This window comes from Pezoporus flaviventris, unplaced genomic scaffold, assembly GCF_033815535.1.
Source record: "Pezoporus flaviventris isolate CSIRO_AGI_PZ_B2104156 unplaced genomic scaffold, CSIRO_AGI_Pfla_v1 ptg000007l, whole genome shotgun sequence".
NCBI classification, from domain to species: Eukaryota; Metazoa; Chordata; class Aves; order Psittaciformes; family Psittacidae; genus Pezoporus; species Pezoporus flaviventris.
Window position 1 is genome coordinate 53,779,098 of NW_026892555.1, and position 19,469 is coordinate 53,798,566.

Consider the following 19,469-nt stretch of genomic DNA (forward strand, 5'->3'; position numbering starts at 1 on the left):
TCCATGAAAAGTTTTGACTCTTCTGCACATAATTCAAGAAGCTGACCCATGTGTTATACATTTAGGGGGATGCTTGGTGGATATCTCTTCTTTCTCTCCAATACAGGGTAAGAAACAAATGTGTAAATAGGAGGCTTGTGCGACCAGCCTCCCTCAAAAAGCTTTGGAGCTTCCACAGGCTCAGCCCTACCTTTCCTTTCTTGAGAGCAGTGTAGACATCTTTATATTGCTGGTACTTTTCCAGCTCTGCCTTCACAAGCACCTGACGGATGTGCATGACCTCCTCCACTGTCAGAGACAGACATTCCACTGGGTAACAGAACTCCTCCTGGAAGCCAAAAAACCTGTATTATTTCAAAGTCAAATAGCTTCTTCCAGACTTCAACCTAGACAACCAGCCACCTGGTTAGTAAGTCCAGAGAATAGAGGATTTCTCCCTTCAAAATGGAATAGCACTGGCTCATTCATGGGCATCACATGAGTTCCAAACCATCAGAGACTGCATAAGTGTGATCTAAATGGTCTGATGTTCAGCCTTCAGAACAATGATGGTTTTCTTCATCTTTCCTCCTCAAACCACTTGACCCTTCTCTCTGATTGTTATTATGATGTTTTGTTTCAAACCAATCAATGTTCAGGTTTACAGTTTGAAAGGGAAAAGGTAATTTGGCAGATGGCTTTACTTTTAAGACTTCTGTTTGAAAACACGCAATTTCTCTGAGACTGTGTGATGCCCAGAGTGGCCAAGGAAAGTTATTAGTAGCCCATTCTAACAGAAATGTTTATTCAGTGGTACCACGTCTTGGTGCTCACATGATCAGAATCTTACCAAGGCTACAAAAGGTTATGTCAGTTCAGGCAGAAAAGTTCTCCTTCCTGCCCCAGAAAAGTAACAGCAGCAATTTAAGCTCTGTAGAATAATCTTCAAATATAAAGCAGGAGAATGGGTTACCCAATGTTGCATTATTAATGGCAGAGACTCGAATAGAGACTGGCAACTTTCCACTTACAAAATTCTGCATCTGTTCTGTATTACAGCATTTAGGAGAATACTGTGCAGAGAACTCCTGAATTTGGTACCAGAGAATAAAAAGCCCCAACCCAATTTGTAATCCAGCCCTGTAGTTGATTATACATTTCCAACAGAAAGACAGAAACCTCTGTGGGAACTCCCATCGCTTTATGCTTAGTGAACCTTTTCAGTCAGCCCAGAGGGGCTACTGTGTAGTAATGACAATGACATGTAATGCTCTCTGAATAAATGAAGGAAATTTCTCCTGCAAATAAAAAGACATGGCTGACAGTTTGGCCATCTCGTTTACAAATTGAACTGATGAATTGGATTAGCAGTAAAATGCTCCATTTCCATGTACTCAGAGGTCTGTTTTGTCTTTCCATTAGATTAAAAAGAAAATCTTTCTACGTTGCAGACCTGGCAAACATTAGCATTTAGGAACCACCACATTTTTAAAAACTGTTGTCTTACCTATCTAGAAAGGGAACACAAAGACACTTCACTCTGTTTAAAGTACCCCACAAAAGACTAGAATTGAGTTAACTTTGTTAGATTTGCCAGCTAAACCTTTGGGGTATAGAATCACTAGTTTTCTGGAAAGAACAAACTACATCAAAAGCAACTGCAATTTGCTCTGAGGTGTAAAACTGCACAGCCAAACCAAAAGAATCTGTTCCTTATGAGCAACTTTACAGCTAACCAGCAGCTTCTCAGCCTTTCATTCTGGGTTCTCCCCATAGCAACTGTCTCGCTATGGAGAAGCTGGGGTGAGATGGGAGAGGAAGTGGGTGGGAAAGCGAGATGCATACAATGCCAGCAACCCCCCTTGAGTCTGCATCGTGGGAGACTGAGAGAAACTGTCTGAGGTGAATGAGGCTGACTGAATGCTTGTAATCAATCAGAGCCTTAAGGCCTTTCGAAAGACATTTCTTACTTGAAGCTCTTCCTTCCCCCTCATGAACGCCCATTCCTTTAATTTACAGAACGATGATGTCAGGGAATACTGCTCCTTTGAAGAAAGTCTGTGGATCTGCTACAGGTGTAGAGCAGGTACTAGGGGAATAGTGTGGATCACTTGTACCAATCAAAAATGATTATCACTAAAGCAAATAGAAATAGCCAGCAGGCGACAGGGGAAACATAGAAAATGTTCACATGTTTAAATGCTAATGTTTTAATTCCAGAGCTTACACAAGGACAACAAAATGTTAATGCAACATTAAATGAAAGATAAATATTATGCCGATTTCAGAAAACCACTTGACTTCTCCCCCCACCCCCCTTTTTGGTATAGAAATAAGTAACAGGAAAATCTTTCTTTTGTTTCTACACTACCTCTAAGGCATTGAAATTAATGAAAATTACTCTAAGCACTGACTAAACTTCATTAGACAATGATGCTTTGGAGTTATTGCTCAAACTTCCAACAATAATCTCCACCCAAATGAGGCCGCTCCAAGTGAGAGAACTCCAGCTCTCTGCAACACTCACATACAACAGAACATACTAAAGACAAAATGTGGTTTGAATGGTCTTGATTTTCTGGAATTATAATAAATACTAATTATAATGTTAAAGAGAAGTGAGCATTCTTATTTTGAAAGGGGGAAAAAAAATCTTACTTAAAAGTACTATTTGGAACTTGCAGTTTCCATGATCCTCATGAGAACTGGCTTAACATTTTGTCTGTGCAATCATCTTCTATACACCGTAATAGTTTAAGGTGTATATGTGTATCTTTTCACTCAGAAAAGCAGGTAGTAAGAATTATATATCCATAATGTGAAATAAAGTACTTTGTAGGTTATCTTCAGTATACACACACCTAATAGGTCCTTATGACTAACATATTTTTACACTAATATATTCCTTGTAAAACTTGTCATTAAAGGGTGTCACTAGGCGTTCAAATGAGCTGCACTAGTAAACTGTGATATGACCAAGTGCCAAATTGGCCTCTAAATTCTGCAATTCCCAATTAGTCAAGCACTCTAAACTCTCATTGCTTTTGCAGACTACAAGTTTTTAAGAAGTCAACTGGATATCTCAACTATAAACTCTCCTGCAAAGGTTCCACACTATCACTTATTGGTTGAGACAAGAAAAAGAAGGAAAAAATTACATTATTCATGTTCAGTTCTACACAGGGCTAAATAAATCAGTTTTTCCTTTCAGTGGATTTGCCTTCCCTGGTACATAGCTATTAGTTATCCTGCAAGTTCTGATACGTAAGTGAGCTGAGGACCAGAACAATATGTAGCTTTTCAAGTAAAACAGATTGCAAATGCCCTTCCATTCTACATAGCATATCTTGGTAGAAATATAAAGCTTATTCTTTTCGACATAGTCCAAGAATTACAAGAGTTTTGCTGGATTTTTGCTGCAGGATCTTCATGTACTGTAAGATTTAAGGTCTGTCCCATTGATAATCTTGTGATGTTGCATTTTTAGTTTGCTGTCCTTTCAGAACTGATTTCTTTTCCCCGTGAGGTGATTGAAGACACACAAATATCCTACACATATTGAAATCAATGTCAATCAGGTGCAATGTCCCAGCCTAAGCTTTAATTCTTGCCACAGCTTAGGAAGTGCTCCCCTACGAGGGAACATGCTGGTGAAGGTGATTTCCAAAGCCAGCAAAAAGAGGCAAACCTTTGTGGGTTTCCACCTGCTGGCAAAAGCTCTCTCACAGAGACAGTACATAGCCCCTGCCACCCCACACACGGCTGCTTCAATGGGATGAGAGCTGAGCAGAGAAGCTGTTTGCATAGTTGAAAAAAGTGGTCTGAAAGCCATCCTTGGAAATAAACTGGTTATCCTAGGAACCTGAACAATAGATACGAAGCAGAGAAGCGAATGCTGTGTATAAATGAAACCATTAGCTTTGGTCCTCTGAGTCAAGAAAAAAATAATGATGATAATACTTGTAATAATTAAAAAAGCAAAGACATCCATATGTACTTCCCAGTTCATTGGCTTCATCTCACTCATTAAGGATCAGGTCAACTCACTACGGTAAGCACACCACAAGGCTGAACCCCCCAGTCACTGAGCTGCCCCACCTTTCCATGTAGCGCTGCCAAGGTGACATATCAAAAGGACTATGTTTGGTATTTTTCCAAGTTTGTTTCCCCTCCCCACCTACTTAGGTCTGACTCCCTCTGTCTGATGAGATGCCAGTTCACAAAACCATCGTTAGTATGCAAGACAGACCAGTTTCCTGCTAATCCTGCTAAGAGACCGTTTTCACTGGCATTGAGGACTATTTATTGACGAGGCCTCTTTCACCTTGGTGAGAAATGCAGTCACAGGAGCAGGTGATAAGAAATGAAACTCCATCAATCCTGGAGGAAGGGATGAAGAAGTGTGAAGTCAAATAAAAAGTAAATAATAATTCTGCACTTATTGAGAAGCGTTCACTCCGGGAATGGCAACATTACAAATGCAGCATCTGGCGCAGCCACTGAAAGAAGCTGGCATCCCTCTGGGGAAGGAAAGACTTGCAGTAAGTCAAAGCATGGAACTGGGCCTGTGCCCGCATATCAGATATCATCTACAAAAACTAAAAACAAAAGTACTGCGGGAGCTGTCTGTTACACCCTAGAGGGCACTATTGCCAAGTTAAAGAATAGCTCTCTAGGCATCAAATAAAATAGGTTATTAACAAAACATCATTTCATTACTGATTTTCCTTCTTTCTCACTTCATAGCAAAAACCAAGCTAGGTGACTGTCCTCTAAAGACTAACCCCAGCCCCCGCACACACACACAAAAACCCAAACCAAAAAACTCTCCACAAAAATACCCCAAGAACAAAAGAAACAGTAAAACCTTTCCTGTTTGTTCCCACATTAACCTTACTTAATTAATGGCTTTTTCTCCGTTTTCCTTTAATATTTTTAAGGGGGGTGTGGGGGGTGTGTGTAGAATAATTGAGTTAGTTTTTCTGCAATGGTTTTATTTTGCAGGTATTTTTCTAGGCATAAGTCAGTGAACAGACAGAGAGGGAGTATATAATGCTTCCTACTCTCCTCCCTTTAAACAGTATGTCTGTGAATGACTCTAGCCCTATCGGAAAATAAAGCTTGTGCTTCCAGTGAGTGCAGCAGGCAATAACAGAGTGATCCATTTTATATGTTAGTGTCTTCAAACACATGCTGAAGGAACCCTCTAGCTTGGTTCTGGTGCAGTATGTTCTGGTGCAATATGTTCTGGTGCAGTATGCTCTGCTTCAAATTTACTCTGACAGAAGTCTACTCGTGTTGTGCATTTATTAACATGGTACCACCTGACCTTCAACTGGAATGAGAAACTACCATTCTATTTGGAAGGATATAATACAAAAATCCCAGCAGACCCTCTGAGAAGGAGGAAGCATGTTGTGGGAATATTTGGAGATTATTTTCTTGTTACTGTTTAACTTCATCATCTAATAGGTATGGATCCCAGCTACCATTTCTTGGGCCAACAAAAACACTCTTCAAAGGCCATTAATACCACTGTGCTACAAGATGGGACAAGTGAATATTCCCTTCCTTCCAAAACTAGTATGTGTTTATTGATTTCTCTATTCACTAGCACCTCATGGGGCATACTTTAAACCCTGCTGGTAGGAAAATCAATGAGGAATATAACCTGCATAAAATTACAAAGCACTAATTGGTATGTCAGCATAAACAAACCAGGATTTCACACCCTTTGCTGTTTATACCCTGTTGGAAAACAGCTCTCAATTACGGCTAACTGATCAAATGTACTTTCTTTTCAAGCAATAATAAAGGTTTTTGCCTCAGTAACTTCAACAAAGCAACATAGACAAACCTTGATTTGGATTACTGAAAGAGCTTTCATAGGTATAAACATTACTACACAAGTTCTTAAGGTGGCAAGGAAAGAAACTGTTTCGCTCATTTACCCATTAACTGATATACTTCCAACAACTAAAAAAAAAACCCCAAAATCCCCAAATAGATCCACTGCTTTGGAATTGTCTCTACTCAAATGGAAAATCAGTAAGGTGAAGTCTGTCTGTTTGGGCAATGTTCTGAAATAAAATCAAGACACGTGGCCTTACCCAGAGTCCTAATCAAAGTGCAAATGTTTTCTGAGGCACCTGCACCTGGGATTGTGGATAAATACGCTAGCAAGACAAAGTTCAAATCTTGATTTCAAAACGTCTTTAGTAGCCAAGGGCTGTTTCTGAATTGAGAAGTTTTCTTTGAGTCAAGTTCTAATCACACTGAAGCCAAGTTTTAATTTTCATTATATTCTTAGCATGCCTCTTTTTCTCTCTCCTACCACCCACTCCACTTACAAGTGATCTGGAGCTCTGTTTTGAAGGTGGTAGGAACTGTCTCACATTGGTTGGTGTTTCCTTTTCAATGGAGTGCCGTCTCTGAGGTGGCTGCCGTCTCTCAGGCTGTGGTGTAGATGATATGGGCAAGAACTTTGGAGGCACTGCAGATTCAACCAGTGTTAAAAAATTAGTTCTTGTGAGTCAGACTGTTGGATACATTGCTCAGTACTTAAACCAGCCACGGATTGGCTAGAATTCCCACATCCATACTCAGAGCACCAAGACAGGTATCACATTCATCACATTTTCCAGATTAAGAAAATATGAATACCCATAAAAGTAGCAAATATAGGCTAGTTTCTATGTTATACTGTCCAGTTAGCATCACATATAAGTTTGGTGTTTCAGGGTGTTGGCTTATCCTAATTATTTCACCACTGTACACAGAAAACACATGCACAGATTACAGGTTTCATTACAAAACCTTTCCAGGGAAACTGAAACAATTTGAAACAAATGAAAAATATTGTTACACTGTAAAGCCTACAATAACTGTGTCTGAAAAAAAGAAAAGAACAGATCCTCCCCTCTTCCCAGTAAGTACTTACGAAAAATAGCGTCTTTCAAACAAATACATTCACTGCCATGGTGACAGAGATGCAGGAAACATTTAAATTGGTCTTAGGCTAGAATGTGTTTCTGCAGCAACAAATTATCCCATGAGAAGAGCATAGCTAGACTACCCAGCGTTCACTTCTGAGCTCCTCTGCAGTCTCACATCAACTTCAGGTATGACACCTTCTGTTTCACAAAAACATCCACATATAATGGAGGCTAATGCCTTTCAATCATTAACCACATGTGACCTATTCAGCAGGTTCTAGGGTTCAGCTTTAGAGATTTGTTCCATTAACAACACTCAGCCTCCGCTTTCTATGAAAGTTTCAGCCAAAGTTCATAGAGCAGGTGACAACACGAGTGTGTAAAAGCAGCCACTGGGCTCTCTCATCAAAACTCACTCTTTCTGCTGCTGGTACCTTCTTGAGAGGGGTCTTCCACTTGTGAGGGGGAGATGCTGCTGCTACTTGCTGATTTGTGTACTGATTCCTCCTATGTGGCAAGAGGAAAAGAAACAGAATTTTTCAGGGATTGTTTTTTTCTGCTCTTACTGCTTCTTAGCACACAGAAATCACAAGCTATCAAAGGCATTTTGCACCAGTCAAACACTCAAAGCCCTGGAAGTCCTGAGAAAAACACTTCACACTACACATCACTGAGTAAATGGAATTTTCAATGCTTAGCTTTTTTAGAAACTGGAATAAATGGTTGGAATTCGGTGTATTTAACTATCACAAGAAAGAACAAGATCAGAAGAAAGATGCATGAATTCAGAAGGACGTACATGAATCCATTGTAACCTGCTAATTTTCCTCAGTGTATTCAAGGACTTCTAAGGATTTCCAGCTACAGCAGATACATTTAACTCAACACTATCATTTATCTCACACTATCAAGGAATCAGCACTTGGATTTCTCTGGTATCCAAAGGAATGAGAGCCACGCATACAAGTGACTTGGGTAAACAGAAATTAATCTGATCCCCACTGCACTGTTCACTAATCCTTAATCCTGGTGCATTTCTCCTTTCTTCCTTATTTAAAAGAAATCTCATTCATTATATAAGTATGTTTCATCACAAGAGCCAAGAGCAATTCTTGCAAGATGAATTAAAGTGAAACAGGCTTTGACTAACACCTTTCAGTTATCTACAGCATTATGCCACCCAAATTAAATCTTTTGCTTTCACCTAAAAGCTCTGTCTTCAGCCACCAGGTATCAGCAAGATACAGATCATCACAGGCACCTCCCAAAGGAACAGAATTGAAGGACTGAATGTGAATGCCCTTTAGTTCTAATGTGAAAGCTTTTAACCAAGGAGACTTACATCATTTAAGTTGTCAAGATTTGCAGATCAAAAAAGTGACCTGCTCTAAAATCCAGCAAGCGCCAAAGCTTCTCTCTCACATATTTCCTTAGTTATGTGAATCGCAAGCAGGAAAACCTCCACTGGCTGAAAAACTGCCTTCTTTGGTAATAGCAATTTGGAAGGAAAAAGCTGGCAGGATCACCTCAATGAGCACCATGCATCACAGGACACAGGCCCCTACAAATTCCCATCAGGTGATCTGTAATTTATGCTTAGTCCAAGGGTACACACTGTATGTGAGGACACTGTGAAGTATACTGTTCCCACATGTATGCCACAACACAGTATTCTACAAAGGGACTCAAACCAGATCAGATCCCAAACCTATATATTCACTTTAACATATCAAGTGTGACCCCACAAAACAGCTGCAATGGGAAGCTTGTAGGGAAGTTTAAGCAGCACATTCAGCTACATGAGCTGTTTCACTTCCAGAAACCAGTGTAGTTTAACTACAGAGCTAGGTCAGATAGCTTTGCTTATCACTGCTTCACGCCACATGGCTGCTTTTAAAGACCACTGGAGAACTTGCAAGACAACTGGATGCACTGTTCTTTAGAAGGGGTGCAATAGTGTTCACAAATCTAGAGTTAAACATTAAAATTTTGTGAAGGAGAATAACCCCTGTGCAAAGGGAACTTAAATTTCTCACTTTATAAAAGTCAAATTCTTCTGAGGGAAAGATTACTAGAAGCTAACAAGCTAAAATGAGGAACTAAGCAAGCTGTCAATTATTAAAAAAACATAACCATGGTGCTGTGCTGCTCATTTTCATGAATGAAGAGCAACCAGAGCTTCAGAGAATGCTTTTTGAGAAGCAGGCAGAAAACAGCTGTCTCCAGAGCACAATCCAAGCAATCTTTGCTCTAGAGAAGTCTCTTGCTCTGTGAGACCTTACCTAGTTCTGACCAAAAATTGTAAGTACTTCCAGTTGTCAGCATTTTATGCCGTAGAGTTTTACAAAAGACTGAATGGTGATTCAAGGAATAGTCTGTGCATTGAATTTATTTACACTCTTTTCAGGGTTTTTTTGTTCTCCCCTTTCTTCCATTTTTCCTCTGTCTGAAACATTGGCACAGAGAGAAGAGAGATAAAAATGGTGCACGACTGAAAATATCAAAAGCCTGTAAATATCTTATCTTAAAACTATCGAACGGGGATTACAGAAACATTTCACAAGTCCATCTGATTTTGCCAGTTGCCACCTTTCAGTGGAAAGAAATAGCTACTGACCATTCTTCGTTCCACTTCTGAACTTGAGACAGACCTCATGTCTCGGTCACATATTGCAAAACACGGTATCACACAGATGTCTCCATCTCGCTCCCATTTTTTGTGAAGGACATCTAGTTACTTCACTAGTAATGGATATCCGAACACTGGCTATTCCAGTGGCCTAGAAATCTCAAAAAAAAAAAAAAAAAAAATACAAACCAACCCAGAATAAAAGAAATGGGCAAAACCAGAGAATAAGGAGCTTCTCTGTGGTAAAGACCTACAAGATTACAGGAGCTACATCTCTTATTCTAAAGAATGGAAGGGAATGAACTGTCAGAGCCAATGGCTGAGTATAAAAAATAGTATAAACAACCAACCCAGGGAGAATGGAAGCCAGGTGTATGTTAAATTTGACATATCATCCTAACAGATATTCCTAGTTTGTCATTTCAAATTACTTTTTCTGTGCATAAACATATCCATTGAAAATTCTTTTACTGCCATATGATTCCTCAAACACTGAAGGCTTTTTTGAGAATGAAATCTTGACCAGGTAGTCCTGATGAATCATTGTATGAATTTCTTCAATTGTCAATAATGTCAATACAGTAACTGTTGACTATTTTGGTAGAATATCTGACATTTTACATTTGAGGTTGGATCAACGCAACATCTGGAAGTGTGCACTTCTTCACAGATGACTAAACAATTAGAATTTTACATGTACTGAGAAAGTTGCAGCTTTAAAGGCATCACCTTAAAACACGTGAATATGTTACTGACATGATTTTTGTCTGGATATCTGAAGCTTTATTAGGAAGATACCATTTTTATAGCTGTATCAAAAATTAGGTTGCTGCTTCACGTAGCCACACAAAGAAAAATGGCACTTCCTCCTCTCTCTCTGAAACTGTGATTCTAGTGGTGATGCAGAAAAAAAGCAAGGTCAAAAAGCAGGAACGGTTTGTACAATATTGATGCTTGCCAGCAAATGGGCATAGGGTTCCATGCTATATCAGATTTTTCCTTTCACCTCTGGCTAGCAACACAATGTTGGGGCACAGTCTGCATCACAACACAGCTGACAGAAGAACAAAGGGGATGCAGGGGGAAGAAACCAGGTCTGCATCATAGCTCATTCAGAGGTCTGCAGCTAAGCAGTGCAGGTATTTGCAGCCTGTAATTTAGGGCATAACATAGTCATAGTTCAACTCCCAGTGAGTAAGTCTAAATAGGTGAAGCCAAATTCAAATTGCAGGCAAAGAGGTGGCAGAGTCATTTATAGGCAATCAGGACAACACATATGCTTTTCTGTGTGTTACGTACAAAATGAAAGTCAGGGAAGAAGACATTCTGACAGAGTGATCTTCACTTTCTTCAAACATTCTATGTCCCGCCCCCTTCATCAGCGTGGAAAATTTCAACCAAACACCCTTCAGCTTTCTTATTTTCACTACTTAAGCACTGTTCCTGACCCCAACCAGTATTCTGCTGAGCACCTTAATCATCTTAATTGCTTCACCAGCTAATTCTGCTGACTCAAACCAGTACAGCATCTATTCTCTGTGACAGCTCAATGTGGCCAATTTATTTTCACTGTATCTTTGGCTGTGTTCCAGAACTTATTCTGTAAGACTTTGCTTGCCTACATAGTATTCCCCAATCAATAGTTGCAGTCAGACATCTTATTTTTCCCTTAGACAAGAATCACTTCAAGTTTCCCTTTACAGAATTTTATTTTACTGGCTTCTGCTCATTTTTCTGTGTGAAATATCATGCTGCATTAGCTTCGGGATGCACAGGGCTGGGAAGCTGTAAGTTCAAGATTCAGTTCTCATTGACAGGTCTTAATATTCCTGCCTCCTGCCCAGCTTCTTTCACATTAGCAAAACCTCATATAGCCTCTATTGTAATTTTAAAGACTGCTGAGAGATTTCAAAATGGAAATCTCTTCTGCTTTCAGAATAGATGCACCAAATTATGCACCCACACAAGTCACCCACAGGATAATCCCCGAATACAAAGACAGCCAACTTTCACAGATCAAGAAAGTATGCAAAGAGACAAATTTCTCCCCGCATATATATTTTGCCAGCCTCCTATGTTTCAGCTTAGAGACCTTTGTAAGCACCCTGTCAGGAAACCCCTCCTTTCCCATTTACTAGAGAGAACGGCAGTCAGGGAAGACTGCCTCCCCCAGGCTAAAATCAGCCTCCATGTATAAACCCTGCCTGCATGTGCTTTTCAGACAGCTTAACTTTCAGAAAGGTCCAAACTCAATATTACTACTATTGGTCCAGTAGATAAAGCTCATTCTTGAGGATGTAATGTCGGTACTTCTTGAGGATCATATATTGCAGCTTTTAAGCTAGAGGGCTTTTTATGCATTTTAAAAATCTTTAACTCTCCATTTGAGATGGGATGGAGTCAAAGTTGTTCCTCCACATAAGTGGTATTTGCATGTCTTTATCTGTGAAACATTTATTGGATGTTACTTCATAAGCCTTTATATCAAAACTAACACACTGACATTTGCACCAAACTGCAACCCCTCTGGCACAGAGGATGCTCTTTATTTAACATCTGGTACAGTGAGGCTGGCCTCACATGTGAGTTCATTAGTGACAGCTCCTGCCAGAAGGGTACAACACATTTTCCTGCATTCCCAAAGGCCTAACTGCTACATATACACTGTGGACAGATACTTATATTAGAAAAATAAATAAATTCTGGTTTAAGGACAAAATTAGCATTCAAGCTTTCAAAAGAATATTCCCATTTTTGAGGTCTGATCTAACATTTTTTTAAATTCTGTGGGTCAACAAAGCAGTCATAGAAAATTCAGATGATAATCTGCAAACTCACTTCTCAGCTGATCAGTTCAGCAAATTAAAGACTAAGACTCAATTCTGACAAATTGAGAAGGATGCTGATTTTTTTTACCTCTGAATCTGAGCTGTCAAGTTCAGCCAACGTTGGAGCCTTAAGGAGTCTCTTGCGTTGCACTGTCGCTTGTGTGGCCCCATTTTGTTTTTCTTGTGGTGCTAGGCCACCGTTCACTACAGAGGCATCCATCAATTTTCTCCCAGCCTCTGGTGTAGATACATCTATCAAAAGAAACAGAACAATTGGTGTTTGGACCTGATTTTTATTTTACCTTCACAAATCTTACTGCCCAGGCAATACACACAAAGGAGAAAAGAATTATTGTGATAGTTATATGTGTGCAGTCATTTTACTTTAGCAATACATTGCTCAGAGAGCTACAAGCAATGGCTTGTGCTACAGAAGCAAGATGAAAGAATGAAAGCAGTGGAAAAAGCAGCAGTGCACAATACTAAAAACTAACCTCAGACCAACACCAATCCACTTACAAAAATAATCCTGTGTTAAATCTGGAAATATTCTTTCTTCTAGTTTGTAATTAGCTACATAACAAGTATCAGAAGATATGTAAGTGCATAAGTGGGTTTCCAGTGAATCTGAAGACAACGCCATACAGAGATTAGAAGGTTTAGCATGGAGTAAACCTAGTTTTTCCTGTAAGGACAAAATTACACTTTATTCTGCAGTACACAGAAGGGAATGAAAATGAGCTAAATAACTAGTGTTCATCAAAACATGCACAGTCCTTAGGCTTGGTGGTCATTTGTATTAAAAATATGTCTGTGATGTCAGATCTTCATGTAATAGCAGAAAGATGAGGCTCCAGCTCTATTTTCATCTACGTGAGTTTTACAAGGATGTAACCCCACTGAGTAAATTACTGAGGATTTCTACCAGTGTGCAACGAAGATGCATCTTGGATAACATAAACACTGGGTCTGCTATGCTTTGCCTAGCTTAGCTTAGACATTAAGATAATGACCTAAGCTTTGATATATTAGGAGAGCTTAGAGTTTGGTCTGATAAATCAGTTTTATCCCTATAAAAGTACAAAGTAAAGTATCCCAATCTGAAGAAAATTGTGTTGGAGGGAGAAGGAAGAGAAGCTTTTAATGTTCCATTTGCATGTATGCCTAAGCATCTAGTCTTTCTACAGGTGTGTTTTTCTGTCTATGTAATTATAGGACTCTTTCCCCAGTCCTGTAATAACAAAGTACCTCGAGGTATTATAAAACTAGGGTAATGACAGGTTACTATTCCCATTTTTATACATGGTGAAAAGAGGCACAGAAGGTCAAACGACTTGTACCTTAGGTTACCAGGAAGACTATGACAGAGAAATGATATCACCCAGATATTCCCAGTACCAGCAATGTAAGTACTCACACTTCACTTGGAGTTACTTATATAGTTGTCCTGGTATAAACAGACTTGGTCACAGCTGCTGTAACGCAGTTTGCATTGATAAAAGCTGTTCTTGCACTAGGAAAATTAAAACAACATAGTCTAGACATAGCCTCAGTTGCAGCAGTAGGTCTGTTTTACAACACTCTCACCAGAGCAGCTATTGAAAAGGAATAAGATGAGCAATGGGTTAAATAAATATATATTTTAAAGGATTAATTAGATTATTGTTAAATGCTGGAAACTGAGCTAGAAAGGACAGAGCATGTATTATAGCTCCTCTGTAAATCATACCTTCAACTGGGAGTATAAGAAAAGGTGATTATTTGGACTATTAAAGTCATGGTGACATTCCAAGCTTATGAATCTGTGTACTACAGTGTTATTACTGCCTTCAGGTCCTCGCTACAAAGAGTTGCATTCAAAGACTTAAGACTCTCTAACCCTTAGTTCCTATCTTCAAAGGCTTTGCTAATGGGTGTCCTGTCTAGCACTATGGCTTATAGGTCATGGTTTTTTTTTCCCCTCTTAGATTTCTGCGAGTAGAACATGAGCGTCCTCCACATCAAATGCATTCCTGCTTTAGTAGCCACTCAATACAATCCCAGAAACCAATAGCAGAGAAACAAAACCCAAACTGCCTCACTTCCCTGCTGCCAATACCACTTCTTGAGACCTCATAATTAGCTGGTATGCACTTGATTGAAGAAGCTCAGGGTTGCCCAAATGAGCAAGAGAAAAACCTTTGATTTGTCTTTTGATTGCCCAGGCTGGTTCTTGAACAGGCTGTCCAATGAAGCAGCCCCAGCACCACCAACACAACAGACAAAGGTGGTGTCCCTTCTCAAACTTCCTGGGTGGTGGCTCTCCTGCCTGATGGTATGGAGGGTGAAGAATGGCCTGTAAGTACTGTTGGACTCAGTAGTAGAATAAATGATGGGAAGGCCAACAGTACTGCCCTCCTTCCAAAAAAAATAAAACACACGATAGGTCTGGGAAGAGGAAAGAGGAGGGAACATCCACCAAACATCCCCTAGCACTGTGGGAGGTGATGGAATGGATATCCAGGGCACATCATGAATTCTTTTCTGTTGGGGTGTTTTTGCTGTTGTTGTTGCCTTGATTTCTATAAACTAAGGCCCACTTTCTTTAGGCTCCAGAAACTGAAATCTCTGATCCATTTTGGAGGCAATTTATGTAGCCAATCACTATCTAAAAAGCCTAAACCAGCTGTATTTTAAATTCATACATATATGAGTTGTTCATACATATTCTTGAGTTTTCCATATGTTGGTTTGTAAGTCTTGAAATACCAGAGAAGTTTTAGATGAATTAAGAAGACAATCTAATGTAATACTTGTTTTGAAGGGCTCTTCAGTGGGAAATGTCATTTATTTTATGTATTGTTAAGAAAAAAAAAAACAAACAAAAAAAAAGAAGTTTTTGCAACTTGCAAGCATTAAAGAATAAATTAAAAAAAAGTAAAATTGAAAAATCTACAAAATCCATTTTGTCAATAGTGCTTAAGTTCCTTTTATCATTCCTGCACTTACAGTACTGGATATATATGAATAAATAGGCTATCCTAATTTAAGGAAATGATCATTAAATTTTACAGTTTCAGCAAACAGATTTCAACAAAAATAACTTGTTCCAAAATTAAAATCAGAGTTTGTTAGCAGATACAGACCAAAAAATTATTACTTTATTTAAACTATTTTAGTGATGCACTCAGGCAACAGAAACATTACCGATGGCAAATAATCTTCCATCATCATAAGATAAAATTAATCAGGATAAACAAATCAGAATCAAACAATAGACTAATGCTTATCAAAATGAATATGACAGAAGAAATTCATGGACAAGTCTTTGAAACAAAAACCTAAATTTATTTTCTCAAAAGGATAATAGTTCACAATCTCTACTTTCCCAAAACATCTAAATGTTTTGAAGATGATTCAAATCATATTAAAAAAAGGCTTGTGTGAGTAACAGCCTGGGGTTAAGGCTTTATTAGAGAGTTAGACACACTGAGAGAGTTTCATTTCTCCCTGTTTTCAGGCAGCAAGCACAATGAGCAGTACCTGCAAATTGGATGAATGTGTTTGGTTTCTTTTGTGTTTCTTCTAAACTATCATTACAACAGGCAAATAAAAGAAGAGAAGGTCTTGATTTGATTACTTGATCTTTGCGTTGGCCTTCCCTGACTAGTATTAAGAAGGGGGCTGGGGTGGGAAGCACAAAAAAATCCCACCCTAGGATAATACGAAATGTGCCTTTATTTACATGTAAAATGATATCTCTCATGAAACAAGGAATTAAACAGACCACAGATTACACACAAACTGCAGCAGTCATGTAACCATATGCTGTCGGCCTCCTAACCACCTCTCCTGAGCAAATAATGACAGCAGAATCCTGAATTTTGTTCTACATGGCAAATGAACTCCTTAACCTCATCATTTTTACACTGAGTTTAAAAGAATGCAAAAATGGATTTTCAGAATTATTACAGACTTACTTCTTGCTTGTTATCATGATCATAATACACTGGGAAAGATTACATAATGAAAATGTAATAGAGATGTGCTGTTCCTTTCAATGGACTTAGATGACAAAGTTTAACCCAAGAACTAATAAATCAGTAATACAAAATGCCAGTCTTCTGCTGGTGTTTGCATTACATTCATTATTGTGTTATCTACATTAAAAGATTGCCAGGAGCTGGGAGAGTTCCTTCCTCCTTCCTCACAGTGGTCTGAGGCACATATCATGTAAAGCCAAAAGTGATACCCATCACCTCACAAGACTGGGAACAAAAGAAATAATGGGATTCAATGTTTCAGTTTCCTTTTTCTTCTTTCCCTGCAGCCCCCCCCCCCCCCCCCCCCCAAATGTGCAAAACCCTTTCTGAAGTAACAACTTCAAAGCAGCCATGAGTACAGCTCTGAGGTAAGAAATGGAGTGTTAAGAGTGGGAATGACTGATCTTTTGGGTTGCATTCAACACAGTGCATTGAAATTAAGCTGTTTTAAAACTATTTTTCTATTAGAAGTGGGCAATGATTGTCCAGCCCCTGTTCAATTTCTGAGTACCTCTCAGACTACTCTCATTACAGGTGGCTACCGCTTGCTCCTTCTATTCTACTAGTAGGAAACAGCAGTGTAAAAGGGGGTCCCAGGTACCCCTCCTCTCCTGTTCAGGATAACAGCAGGCATCTGCATGGAGCCGGACAGTGTGACATACCAACTATACCTGCTCGGTCAGTGCCAGCAAAAGTCTTCTCAGGATTGTTCTGTCATCCCCGTCAAGGAAATTAGCATAACATCAGCCTGCACCTATCCTTTAGCACTTACTAGGAAACACTTCTGCTTTTCAACAGGTTTTGCAGTTTTTCAGTTCAGCAATTCCATCAAGCAGAGAGCAATGAAAGATGTGAAAAAGCATGAATGTGGAAACACTGATGAAAGCACAATATAGCTTCCCAGCCTCCAGAATAAAGAAAAAAGTAAAAGCACACAAAGCAACAACATTCAAAGCTACTGCTTATCTGCTTACTATCGACATCCCAACCCATCTAATTCATTTGTACAGCTCATCTGGTGTCTCAGATCTAACTGGAATGTTTTAATCACCCTGAATTTACTTCTAAAGACAACTTATCAGATCACTCAGTCACGCCATATGATGCTATTTGCTGAGAACCCCATGACCTGAAAAACCAAAACCAATCACAGTTGGAAGATGGATAAAGAAAACAGGAAGAGTTCTTCAATGGTCAGTCAAAAAGAACAAATCCAAGTACAGTACAGATTGCTATGAAGCTACTTTTTAATAAGAAAAACATAATGGTAATGACTGGATATGGATAATGGATTTATGGATGATGGAGGGACCTTTTAACTAAATGCTGTTTGGATTTAAACAAATGAAATAAAAGGTAAAAGAAGAAGCAGACAGACATGTAAAAGGACAGATCTGAACACTTCCTTCTTATTGTTCACTGGCACATTTCATTTTATAGTCTTAAGACTGAAGGAACTTTGGGCATATCCTAAAGTAGCACTACTTTTTGAAAACCAAAGTTTGCTGTTTATACAATTAACTGAACCCCTGGGGACCTTTCAGCTCCCAGTGGAGTAAAACATGATACCAGGTGCATACAGAATTTGAATCCCACTACAGCTGTAGTAGCTGCACAATATGCCCTGAGTGTAAAATTTCACAAAAGGGATGGAGCTGGATTAACAGCTTGCCACCGCCTCTGACGGGGAGAGCCTGTTTCTTCCTCCCATCCACCCGTACTCATCACCTACTCTGAGCCAGCTCTCTGATCATCGGATCACATAGTAAGCAGGTTTAAATCACTAAAAGAGCAGAAAAAAAAATGAAAGTATCTGTTCCTGGGTTACATGAGTTTAAGCAGGTCATGTTGTGAATAAATGGGCAGGACTTGCACAGAGAAAGACTGGGAATCCCATGCTCTGAGGGGAGCCTGGGGAAGAGAGGGATCCACAGGAGCCCCTCCTCAGCTCTTGACAATTGCAAGCTGTTTATTTGGCTCAGCCAGAACATGAAGCCACGTTCACAGGTAAGTCACTTGTGAACTTTGCTCCCATATTACAAAACTATTGTAATTTTTATATTACAGTAATAAAAAAAAACAACTTCTATATGGAATTTCTAGTCCATAATATATGAGTATTTCAGTCATATTATGCCTTTCTATGGGGAAAATAAACACATGAGGTTAAAGGGTGAATGAAGAAACAGAGGATGAACACTCTGCAGAAGATGCAGATGAGATATTTCTGCCTACAACTGGAAGGAAGGGGGGAAAGTACGGCTGCTGCTGCTTCTTCACAAAATGAGAGCATGGATTTATTTGGAGACGGTTTTTTGGGAGGTCACCTAGGGGAAATGAGGTGAGAGCTAGCATAAGAGCTGTCCTCAGTGGACAAACCTTTGAGGCTAATGTAGACTATTTCCAGCCTCAACGATGGAGTCTCTGAGCCTGAGCATCCTGGAAAGTTAGTGTGCAATGAGGGAAGAATGGATTTACTTCTGGCTAGTAGGCACAAACTCTCTCTGATGTTGCTGCCTTTGAAGTAGAACATGTCCATACAGTTACTGCACATCCTAACTAATGGCCCACCAGGAGGAAACTTAAAATTTGGTTTTAGACAGTTGATGAAGATCAGCTATGGAATCCTCTGTATCAGCTATTACCAGCAAACCTTAGCAACTTATTTTGCTAACCAGTAAAGAAGGAAGGTTTAGCTTCTTTTGAGTGAATGTCTGATTTCACAACTCAAAAAGCATTTACTGTAAAGACACTCAGCAGAACTGACAGTTCCTTTCTAGATTACTATTCATAGCTGCATTTCATTAAATCTAGAAAGGTATAAGAGTTCAAAACTGGTTTTGGATCCTTGTGAGAAATTAAGTACTGCAGAAGATGGTGTAGTGAAAAAGTGAGTAAAGACACAAAGTCAGATCAGACTCGAAGGTGACATTGTTTGGAATAGCTCTGGGCCACCTTATTTTGATTATTTATTTAAACAGAATTCCAGCACTCTATTTCAGGTGAAATACAGATGTTTCCTATACTGAAGCATCCTATTGTGGCAACGGATAGATAGATAGTAAGATAAGTAATT

At 39.2% G+C, this 19,469-nt stretch overlaps 1 protein-coding gene across 4 annotated transcripts in view; it reads right to left on the reverse strand.

Annotated features, from left to right (window-relative positions):
• Positions 1–19,469, reverse strand: part of SPIRE1 (spire type actin nucleation factor 1) — a 125,719-nt gene that overhangs the window by 3,596 nt on the left and 102,654 nt on the right. For 2 of the 4 annotated variants that reach the window (XM_061448824.1, XM_061448825.1), the window contains 5 exons: positions 12,460–12,623; positions 7,331–7,421; positions 6,330–6,472; positions 3,668–3,841; positions 191–328 (listed from right to left, as the gene is read on the reverse strand). In XM_061448824.1, coding sequence (XP_061304808.1) covers positions 191–328; positions 3,668–3,841; positions 6,330–6,472; positions 7,331–7,421; positions 12,460–12,623 — 710 coding nt within the window. The remainder of the gene's footprint in view (positions 1–190; positions 329–3,667; positions 3,842–6,329; positions 6,473–7,330; positions 7,422–12,459; positions 12,624–19,469) is intronic. The other 2 variants (XM_061448826.1, XM_061448827.1) reach the window with 1 other exon arrangement.